This window comes from Salvia hispanica, chromosome 5, assembly GCF_029641045.1.
Source record: "Salvia hispanica isolate PSC_SH4W2 chromosome 5, Shi_PSC_v1, whole genome shotgun sequence".
NCBI lineage: Eukaryota > Viridiplantae > Streptophyta > Magnoliopsida > Lamiales > Lamiaceae > Salvia > Salvia hispanica.
Window position 1 is genome coordinate 2,601,509 of NC_142696.1, and position 11,011 is coordinate 2,612,519.

An 11,011-nucleotide genomic window follows, 5' to 3' on the forward strand; every position below is an offset into this window, starting at 1 on the left:
TCAACATATTTTATGTCACTATTTAATGAGGATTTCTCATTTGTTTTGTGACCAATTTGAACCTCCAAATTATTGATTGAAGAGAATGTAATGTTATTATTGATTGAAGAGAATGTAATGTTAGTGAATTGAAAGCATCTTAATATTTTAGACTCCTATAGAGAAAGAATTGAAGAGAATGTATTACTCTCTCCCGTTCCATGACAAGAATTCTATTTTGTCATTTTAATTCATCCTACAATAATAATCCTGTTTTTTATTAAAAATAATAGTAAGTCTCACGTTCCACCAACTTATTACACTCACATTTAATCATAAAATTAATATATATATAAATAAGACTCATACGGGGACAGAAGAAATAGTACTAATTTAAATATTAGTGATTTGAAGGCATCTTATGAATGATATTATAGTACTAGTATTTTAAATTCCTAAATTAAACACATCTGCCAAATGAACTAACCGATGACTTTCTATCTTTATTAAAGGGTAAATGTTTTACCAACTAAACTATATCCATCAAATCCCATTTTTGTTCTCAAAGTCGATTATTTGAACATTATAAATAGAACTAAAAATAGGAAATAAAATTTCAATCCCTTACTTGAATCCGGTTTGTGATTTCATCGTAACAAAAAAAAAAAGAATCAGGCAAGGTAGTATTCCAAGAAAAAAGACATTTTCCACATAAGGAAACATAACCTCAATTTCGTACAACTTGGTATTTACCAAAAATAAACACTACAATTAAACTGTCAAATAGAACACTGCTTCATAAACACTAAACCTCTCCCAAGCAAAGCAAAGATGAAAGACCATCATCTACCTACTCCGGCGGCCATCACTCGTGAAACGAACCAAAACGGAAGCCCTGGGAGAACGGCCTGTTTCACGGCTCTCATCTCTTTCTCTTCGAGGCAGATCCAGAGCCCCGACCGCCCCCTCTACCTGCAGGCGCCTTTTTGCTGCTTGAACTTGCAGAACCCTTTAACTCCATTTGCACTTTAATGGCTGGAGAAAGCACCGAATGACTCGGTCAAGGAATGTGATAATTGTATGCCCGTATCGATTTAAACACCATGGAAGAAAGACATGTACGACCAACCTTTTGAATTTAGAGACTGCAGTTCTGATTGTAGCTTCTGCTGCTTCTCTGGATCAGCCAAGTCATCCTCTGAAACGTGCAACGGGTAGAAAAAACCTTGGTTATTACCACGCTCGTACAATAACCTCAAAATATGTTGCAAAAAGAAATATCTACATACCTTGGTCTTCAGCATCTGAGAGGTTTTCTTCTTCATTTTCAGCGTTTTCTGGTAAAGATTCATCAACGGGTTCTAGCATTGCTGCAACCCGTTTCTTTGGTGCCTTTTTCATCCCGGGGAGTGTGATTAAATCAGCAGTCTTAATAATACGTGATGAGCTGCCTTTATTGTAAGCCTTTGTCAGGGCAGCTTTTACAGCAGGCAGTACACCATCCAATGGACTCGGATGCCCCTAAATCATATAGAAAGCAAGTCGGTTCATGAAAACTTTTAACAAAATTTTATGGGATGAGATCGTAAGATTTATCAATGTATAAGAGGTATATCTGACGCACTTTAAATTTAGAAAGCTCCACGATTGTATCAAAATCTTCCATGCCAACTGAGTACAATTCCATGAACTCGACAACCTTCTCAACAGCTTCATCCTGGCAAGTTATTCCATAAAATCATGCAAGTTCCGCACAACAAAGAAAGGTCTTGAACACAGAACAAAAAGGGAACAAAACACCAACCTTGGGTAGCTTCTTTAAAGGTTCAGTCAGCCGTTTCGAAAGAAGTGTTAGGTAGTCAAGTCGCAATGTTGACCTATAATGGTTTTGAACGAAGCAGATAGGAAGGAGCATAGATAGACAAACCATAAGAGCTAGTTTCACAAAAAATGACTGACGGAAGTCACAAACGGATAAAAACTACAGTCAAAGAACAACAAGAATCCAACAACGGACCTTCCTAAGTTTGATTCGCGAGAAGCAAGAAGATGAACATGAAGGTCCTCCAAAAGTCTGTTATTCTTCCCCATAGTAGAATTCTTCCCTAACCATCCACCAAATCTATTGAAATTGCGTTCCCCCTGTAAAAGTTCAAAACAACTTCTAATAACTTTAAATAGCCACGAGTTCTATCAACTTATAAAATAACTCACAAACAACATTCAAAACTCACAGTTTTTATGACCTTGGGCTCTCTCTAGTTTTCTTTTAAAGTTAATAGATACACTATCAAATTCTAAATTTCGATAATCATTGCCAAGAATAACATCCTGATCCAACACAAATGAGATGAGCAGAATTGTCCACACAAGTTTTCTGCAGACTCCATTGATTCAATTGTGCATGAATACACCAAAAACCTTTTGATGTGTGAACTAAGTTATATTTAGTCTAAAATTGTAAACTGATGGAGGTGTTTCCAAAGTTGATTAACCATTATGCTATCCCTCCATCTAATAAATGGCCATGATAACACTTAGTATATTTGCATCAATTACCTGCTCAAGTGTCTCTCTTTGTCCATGCAATAGGGCTGCACTGTTTCAGAGCATCATGCATAGCATCAGTTACATCAATAACAAAAACTAACCACTTTAAGTTGGAGCAGAACTTACGGAGTGATGCAAGATGCAATACAACCAGCCTGAGAGAGTTGCCACTGCCGGTACCTCCGTATCTGGACATTAATAATATCACCATTCCCAATGGACTCTGCAGCCCGAGCAATGAAGTTCAGCCTTTTCATACCATTGTCATCTTTACCGACAGAATTTGGCCTATAATTGATATAGTTCTCCTGAAATCAAGACCACAATGTGCAAGATGCTCAAATGAATATAACAATATCCCTTTTGTTGAGTGAACATAATGAGGACCATCCCTACCAGTCCTCCAAAAGAGTTGCCGATAACAGACTTCACATATTAACCTCCAGTACAAGTCATACCTGGATAAGAAGAGGAACCAGATCAGGATCACTCATGCTAAGGTCGATTCTCTCATCCATTCGCAGCTTCCCACCATTATATCCAAACAGTCTGTACAAACAGGATGTAACCTCATTTGTTAGTCGATCCAGACGAGCAATTCGAAAATCAAGAGAACCTCGTCTCATTTAATAAATAGTTCACCAAGGACAGATAATAATACATACACAACACCACATTATAAAAAAAACAGTATAAAAGGGGCTGGGGCTGGGGCTGGAGCTGGATGCACAGTGAAGCAGACAACAATAATGGAAGGAGAACTAAAAGAGGTGGCTTACTTATCAACCGCCGTGAATGGGGATATATCTTCATCCTTTGAATTGCTTTGAAGGCGTTGTTTGATGTCATCGAATTTAATGACAGACATAGAGAGACCCATATACTGCAGATGGTTGAGGGCCATGCGTATATCTCCATTAGTTCTTTCAGCAAGTTCCTCGAGTGCAATCTGTTCACGAAGCACCATCTCAATTAGTAATACAAACATAAACATAAGAAAGAAACACAAGTTACAGCCAAAACATAATGGGAACATAATCTTGAGCGTGTACCTCATTAACTTGAAGACCTTCTGAACTTGCTATAAGTGATAATCTTTTAGCAACCTGTCATTATCATAAAAAATATTATTGATTACCAAATAATGACAATCATCATGTTTAATCCAACAAAAACAGGAAGAATCTGCACTTTATGAATAGCAAATGTCAAGCAGAATATTTTATGGACAATGTATGGGTTGCATTAGCCTTGGGCACCGACTAAAAAAATGCAAGCTATAACAACAAATAATGAATTAAAGACACATTTTAAATTGATTCATTCAGCTATTGGCTGAACCACAAATTCTTATATACAATTAGCATGACTCTCAAAATAAATATGACATTCAGATACAGTCCATGCTCCAATAGCAGGCAGATGTCACAACTGGAACTGCCAGCATACAATGCTTTTATACTTTTACTTGTTTGGTGCCTCAAAAAAAAAAAAAGAAAACCAGATGTCACCTGCTGCTTTGTTGGCTTCCGAAAGTTAAGCAGCAAGCAGTAGTTCACAAGGCTCTTAAGTTTCTGGCTGTAGCGATCATTACAGATGCATATTATGGGAATTTTTGAGTTTTTGATGCTGGCAATAAGATCAGCAACTCCCCCTCTATCTCCAGCAGACATACCATCAACCTCATCCATGATGAGAACAGTCTTCACATTTTGAGAGCTGGAACATTCGTGAAAAATAATGAGTACATCACTAAGCTACTATCACGTGCAAGTAACTATCAGGGTCAAATTAATATTAGATGCAAGCAAAAAAGTAAACCCAACCTTCCCGGTTTAAGACTCAGGGATTGATTGTTAACAAGTTCTTTGATAGAGTTAGAAGTGCTTCCATGAATTCCTCTCTCAATTTTACCATCAGCTTTCCCACGACTGTCACTAGCATTAACCTGTTTACATAGTCATCAAATGAAAAATGAGGCACACAACTTCCAAAATAGGGGAAGAGCAAAGACAGAAATACAACTGCCTAACCTCAATTGTTTGAAATCCAAGCATCTGACTAACCAACTTTGCTGAGCTAGTTTTCCCAATACCAGGCGTCCCACTCAAAAGCACAGCTTTCTTAGCACCAGAATCGTTCTGTTTCTTTCCTTTTCCCTTGTTCTTGGCATCAAGGAATTGTTCATTCCAGTTTGTCAACCAATCATGGAGCTGTTTTACCTGTAATCAAGCGGTTACTGTCATTAATAAAATATTAACAAGAGTAGACCTCTTTACAAAGTTTCTTGCAAAGGAAAGCTAGAGAAATAAAGACCAAGCACATACAAGAGACTGATTCCCAACAATATCATTAGGAACCTTCGGCCTATATTTTTCTGTCCATGGTAGGGAAGTAGATTGGATTTCACGCTTAGATGATGCTGAAATAGAGGCCAATCCTTTTGTGTCTGAGTTTGTCACAGTTTGGCCTGTTTGTTCTGGAAAACACATTGGAGTAAACAGTTAAACAAAGTTTATGCTTCCAATTGCAGGAACATGTATTACAACTAATTTATCATTGTTAGCTTCATTTGAACATCAGACTATAGGACGGGAACATACTACTTTTTTCAGGCTTTTGAGGGCTCTTCTTGGGAGGAGATGGAGCAACTTTAGCTACTGGCTTCTTTGATTTATTTGATGCTCGAATCATATCAAACAAACCATCCTCCGTGAGAAAAGCAGTACTGAAAAAGATATAAACTGAGTATCTATTATGACAGCACTAGGACAAAAGCGTAGGAATGTTCTTGATATCACCAAGTACAACAGAAGATGAAAATAAGAAACTTGCCCAAGCTCTTTGGCCTTCTCAGACTTCCGTCCACCAATATCTTCATCACATAGAAGATAATTCTGCAAGAACCATGTCAGAGACTACTAGTAATGAAGCAATATCGAATCTAGTTATATCAAATAATCACCGTTTTTTTGCTGACAGATCCAGTGCAACGACCGCCATGGCGTTTGATCAGATCCTCAGCTTCTTCTCTTTCTAAACTGAAAATGGAACAATGAAAGCAAACTAAATAAGAAAGAGAGCAAGCACCAAGAAAATCTATGGTAACAATACGAACTAGTAAGACTATACTTTAGTATTCACACTAAGCATATGCAACAGGTACACACATACCCATCATCTTTTTAAGATGAACAAGGCAAACATGAAACATCAGATGATGTGCATAGAAACACTAATGTATAGAAGGCTTACCTGTCAAGTGTTCCACTAATCACAAAAGTCAAACCATTTAAACAGTCTGGAGCACCTTCGGGAACTTCCTGACACACAAGAAAAGCAAAAATGAATGATCAACAAGTGATATTTAAGACAAGACATTCAAAATTCCTCAACTGCCATACCTTCTCTCCTTTATGAGGAGGATCTTTCCTCTCACCAAAGTTCATAAATCCACCCCTTCCTCCACCACCTCTACCTCTTCCGCCTGCTGGTGCACCTCTTCCACCACGGCCTCGCCCACCAGGTTTTGTAGGTTTAGCATCTTTATCATCCATGTCCTCTTCTGCCTCACTCTTATCAACATCCATGCTTACTGCAGAACCTTTTGCACCCCGACCCCGACCCCTACCCCTTCCAGCAGATTTTGAATTGGACTTTACTGTTTGATCATCATCTTCATCAATATCATCAGCGATTTTTCGAGCAACACCTTTACCAGATTCACTTTTCAACTTCTTGTTTGGACTGGCGTCTACTAAACCCTTCCTTAAGGTAGGTGTGGCAAAATCATCACCGTCATCATCATCATCACTGATTTGAAATTTGCGCGGTTTTTTCCCTGATGGAGGCTTCTCGCTAGCTGACCCCGTACTGCCCTTCTGTGCCTTCTTTTCAGAAACTTCCCCAACCTCCATCTCATCTTTTACACTCTGTGCATCCTTAGCAAAATATTTGCTTGTTTTCCTCCTACTGGAAGATTCTTTCGCTTCTTGTACCTAGACGCCCCCAAATATAGAACAAAAAAAATCAGTTGAATCACAGTTCCGAAAGTAACTCTGTTGCAAAACATATAGTATCCATGTTCAAATGCATGAAAAATGTAACTGCTGGCATTCTTTATAATCATAGAGGTGCTGTTACAATGCACAAATGTGTTTTACGAGCATATTGAGCTCTTCCTAAAGGAAATTAGCATTCAGAAAAAATATGATTGTCATGGAAAAATGACATTTTCCAGGTGCGGACTTACAATAGGAGGCTTCTCAGGTGTCAATGGCTTTTCTTGCTTCGATGTGTTGCCATTTCCTGCGGGTATACCATGTGGCTTCACAAACCACTTTCTTATATCTTGAGACTGAAATTCAGGGAAGAATATTTCAATGACGAGCATATCACAATATCAAGACTCCTTCATTACACGGCACGCCCCTCAGACAGGGGACAGCCCGTAACAAAAGATTCATATCTTAACTAACTAAGCAAATAGGCAGAAAATTGCCCCAAACCTAATTTTCCACATACCATTTTTTATCTAGAAACTGCCAACTCTTCACTTCAAAAAACCATCTGAAACAAGAAAATCAGAAAGAAATTCTCACACAACCGTACATAAAACAAGAAGCTATTGAAAAGACACCACTGTAGGTGCATTTTCTCCTAGTTCAATTCCAAAATCTTATCTCCTAGTTTGATTAATTAATTAATGAATTCGATTAAGCAGCAACACAGAGATGTTAATAAACCGAGGTTTATCCAAATTGAGAGCAGAAATCAACGGCGTAACCGGTTTCCGGTTGAGAGAGAGTAGGCATTGATAGAGAGAGAAGGGCAAGTAAATATAGGGAGAGAGAAGCATATATAAGGAATATACATGTAGAGATCTTCAGCATGCCAAAAAATAGTGAAATATTTCCACAATTAACGATATAAACAACGGCAATAGTTCGAAAATGTGCTTCAGTCATCTCGACTCCGTCTCCGCCCATACAATGCATAAAGCAATTGATAGCAAAAGAGCTCAGGCACGCATAGTGTGTGTGATATAAAGAGAGAGAAAGAGGAAAATTACTCGATTACGGAATATTGCCCGCCGATTACTTCCGACGTTAGACGTTAGCAGAGCGCGAGCACTTGAAGCGGAGAGAGAGAGAGAGGGGTTTTGCAGTGGAAGAAACCTGTGGGGCCCGAAGCTGCTCGATATTCTTCACACACGTGGCATAATTAATGGGCCGTTGAACGGCCCAATTATTTTATTAATTGGGAATGGTTATTGGGCCCAATTCCATGCACATCGTTGCTCAAGTGAATGAATATAGAAGAAAAAAAATGTTCTTTTTAAATTTTACTGACAAATAAAAGGAAATCTCACGTTAGAAGTTTTCGTCTTCTTGAAAACTATCGTGAATCAAAAGAGACCATTACGTCTATATTTCTCAACCCTAAAAAAATAAGGTCCTCCTATGATCTGGTAGGTGATCAACCATTTCCCCGTCCTCCTAAACTTGCCACTTCTCACTCGTAAAATTTATATATTATTCCATCATTCACCATGTGCATGCAACTAGTGGCGGATCCAGGATTGATAAACGGAGGGGGCGAAATATATATTAGTATGTTGGTTTAGAGCAAAAATGACAATTTTTTTCGATTTTTGGGGCGACGTCGGGGGCAAACAGAGGGGGCGGACATGGAAAATTTATGTCCGGATAAGAAGAAATTAGTCGCACGGAGGGGGCGACCGCCCCCTCCTGCCCCCCCCCCCCCGATCCGCCACTGCATGCAACATTTGTCATGATACGGATTTTATTAAATTGTTTATAACTAGAACAGCGTGTTTAGACTCTTTTACCAAAAAAAAGTTTCAAATATTTGTTGGACCTTTTATAGGAGTAGTACTACTAATTGTTGGACGTAAGGGAACAAGTATAAATGTAATTTCCAATTTATTCTATGATTTTGTCGGACTTTATGTTAATAATTAACATCCAAATATTTAATTGATGAGTCAGTCTCGATTTTGACCAAAAAGTATACTGTAATAACATAGTAGGAGTAGGAGTATTAAATTTTTGTTTTTAATATAAGATGGAAATCGCTTGCGTATGAAATTCTTCATCATTATGATTAATAAAGAGTAAACTAAATGCCACATCTCCTACATAAGAGAGGCACAAACCAGAAACAAAACGAGGTAATTGAGATTCTCTCACACACAAGAAGCAACACATGAATCTAATCCAAATCATAAACTGCAACAGACGACATCAACACACTCCCCAACCAAAGCTTCCCATCTCTCTCCTCCACTTCACTCACTGCCTTCACTACTTTCCCCGTTCTATCCTCCAGAATCTGCACGAGCTTACCGTCTTCGCTGTACTTTGCCACCAAAGCGTGCATCCGCCCTCCGATCTGCATCAGGTAATGGAGCTTCGCAGAGATCGGAAGCTTCAGCCAGGCTTGACGGAGTTTTGGGTATAGACCTAGGATGTGCGCGTATATGCTTCTCCGGCAGTGGATTGCTACCCAGAACTCACCCTTCTCGTTTGTCCGTACGTTGTCCGGGAATCCGGGCAGCACAGCAAAGGGCTCCCACGTCCCTGCTTTCTCGCCTTTCAACCAGTATTTGATTAACCTACACAAATTGGATGATAGAAGCTTATTACTATAATTCAAGAAACGCATCGTCTTTGTTTAATCGTAGATGCAATGCAATATATTGATTTGCTAATAGCAATCAACAAACTGAATGGCAATATACATTCTGAGAAGATGTACAAATCCTCACATTTCAAGTTGTAAACATACAAACTAGCATCGAGTGATAATAATAACTCAATTGGATAACAGAAACTCCATTTTAACTCAAGAAACGTGCCTTTAATGTTTAATCATAGTAGCAATGCAATGCAATGCGTTGTATTGATTTGCTTGCTAATAGAGATCAATAAACTGAATGACAATATCCATTTTGTTTATGAGAAGATGTACAAATCCTCACATGTCAGGCTGTGAACATACAAACTGGCATCAAGTGATAACAATAACAATTCAGCTCTCGCAATTACGTGGATAAATCAAGTAAACTAAGGATGATCAGTGCACATACCTCCCAACTGAACCTTCACAGAACACGAAATACGAACGATCCTTACTTAAGGAAATGCCATTTGGAAACTGCACGTTCCGGACAAGAATAGTGGTTTCTTTCGTTTCCAGATTGTACTTCAGCACCCTTCCACTATCTTCGCTAGAGAAAACCAACTGGAGGAAGTTCCTGAAACGAGAAGGCACTAGTATCAAGAGTTTCGCACCTACCAAAACTCTCCCCTAAACCTCCAAACTAAAATAGAACTTTCACTAATCAACAAAATTCACACCTACCTTCTTCTGTACTTAGTGCTGCTATCAGTAAAGTAAACGTTCCCTTCATCATCAACATCTACATCATTCGTAAATCCCAGGGGAACGCCTTCCGCCTCAGTGGTCAGAGACGTGGCCAAACCACCCTCGGGGCCAACCTTCATCAACCCAAAATACGCATCAGCAATGTACAAATCACCACTCTTCTTGTCAAATCTCAGCCCCAAAGGCCTCCCACAGATGTGTTCGTTCTTCACGTAGCCCAGCACTGTCGGCTTCGGCTCACATAGGCCCGACCTTAAACAACCACCAACCAATACAGTATCATCAAATGGGATACTTAAGTCCGTTTTCACTGCTCAAATCCACAAGCAATTATTTCTCAAATCGCACAAATGTGAAATCAAAATTGATTCTACAAGAAAATTAAACAATTCACCCACAACAGTACCTAAATTCGAATCAAAACAAACAAAAAAGGAAAAAAAGAGGAAAGAATCATCACCGATTAGCCGAAGTGTAGGCAAAGTCATTCCACTTCTCCCCATCCCAGAAAACAACCCTACCATCAGCAACGCCGGTGTACGGGCCGCGGCCCTTCGGATCGAAAGCAATGCTCTCGGGCCCCTGCACCTGATTCAAAAACCTAATTTCCGATTTCTGGAGCAAATTCTCGTGGTCCCTATCAATCGGCAGGGCGGACCACGGCGGCATCTCCACCCTCACCGACTCGAAATCGGGGAAATCGGAAATCGCGGAGTGGCGGAACGGGTCGACGGCGCAGTAGACCGCCAGCAGGATGAACAGACCAGCGAATGCTCCGGCGGGCGTCATGGCCGGCGATTGCTGATGAAAATTGGGAGTTGGGGCTTTTATGGAAACGGTTTGCGAGCTGACAGTTGATAAAAAGATGGAGGGTTGGTTGGGGAGGAGAAATTAAGGAAATTAAATTGGATTTATCCTGCAACCAACCACCAGCTGCCTACTTTCTGCCTGCATTTGTGTTGGGGCCGCATTTGAAGCTAAATTCTGGATTCCGCCATTAATAGCTGCGAGCTACGGTTGTTTGAATTAGGGCTTTTACTGCAGCAATTTTTACGAGCAAGGACCAATTTGA

General features: G+C 39.5%; 2 protein-coding genes across 2 annotated transcripts; both read right to left on the bottom strand.

The window, feature by feature from the left end:
- Positions 1-665: 665 nt before the first annotated feature.
- On the bottom strand, positions 666-7,950 carry RFC1 (replication factor C1). The gene is made up of 23 exons (XM_089058655.1): positions 7,928-7,950; positions 7,601-7,721; positions 6,782-6,886; positions 5,934-6,527; positions 5,785-5,852; positions 5,495-5,570; positions 5,365-5,426; positions 5,133-5,257; positions 4,857-5,008; positions 4,563-4,751; positions 4,356-4,477; positions 4,041-4,248; positions 3,582-3,635; positions 3,309-3,478; positions 2,988-3,078; positions 2,656-2,837; positions 2,539-2,578; positions 1,997-2,121; positions 1,784-1,856; positions 1,604-1,696; positions 1,269-1,500; positions 1,109-1,177; positions 666-1,014 (listed from the first exon to the last, which is right to left on the bottom strand). Exons 1-23 carry the CDS (start codon positions 7,948-7,950, stop codon positions 902-904), a joined length of 3,087 nt encoding a protein of 1,028 aa, XP_088914781.1. The 3' UTR covers positions 666-901.
- Positions 7,951-8,632: 682 nt separating this feature from the next.
- On the bottom strand, positions 8,633-11,011 carry LOC125189089 (Calcium-dependent phosphotriesterase superfamily protein). The gene is made up of 4 exons (XM_048086284.2): positions 10,400-11,011; positions 9,916-10,191; positions 9,641-9,808; positions 8,633-9,166 (listed from the first exon to the last, which is right to left on the bottom strand). Exons 1-4 carry the CDS (start codon positions 10,726-10,728, stop codon positions 8,764-8,766), a joined length of 1,176 nt encoding a protein of 391 aa, XP_047942241.1. The 5' UTR covers positions 10,729-11,011; the 3' UTR covers positions 8,633-8,763.

Bases quoted from the DNA above. Each gene is read 5' to 3' on its own strand.
- RFC1 (XM_089058655.1), bottom strand. From the start codon at position 7,950: ATGGTCTCTTTTGATTCACGATA. The intron at 6,887-7,600 runs GTAATTTTCCTC...CCTGAATTTCAG, and splicing joins GGGCAATATTCCGTAATCGA to TCTCAAGATATAAGAAAGTG. The intron at 5,571-5,784 runs GTAAGCCTTCTA...TTCCATTTTCAG, and splicing joins ATTAGTGGAACACTTGACAG to TTTAGAAAGAGAAGAAGCTG.
- LOC125189089 (XM_048086284.2), bottom strand. From the start codon at position 10,728: ATGACGCCCGCCGGAGCATTCGCTGGTCTGTTCATCCTGCTGGCGGTC. The intron at 10,192-10,399 runs GTGATGATTCTT...TGGTTGTTTAAG, and splicing joins GCCTACACTTCGGCTAATCG to GTCGGGCCTATGTGAGCCGA. The intron at 9,167-9,640 runs GTATGTGCACTG...CAATTTGTGTAG, and splicing joins TGTGAAGGTTCAGTTGGGAG to GTTAATCAAATACTGGTTGA.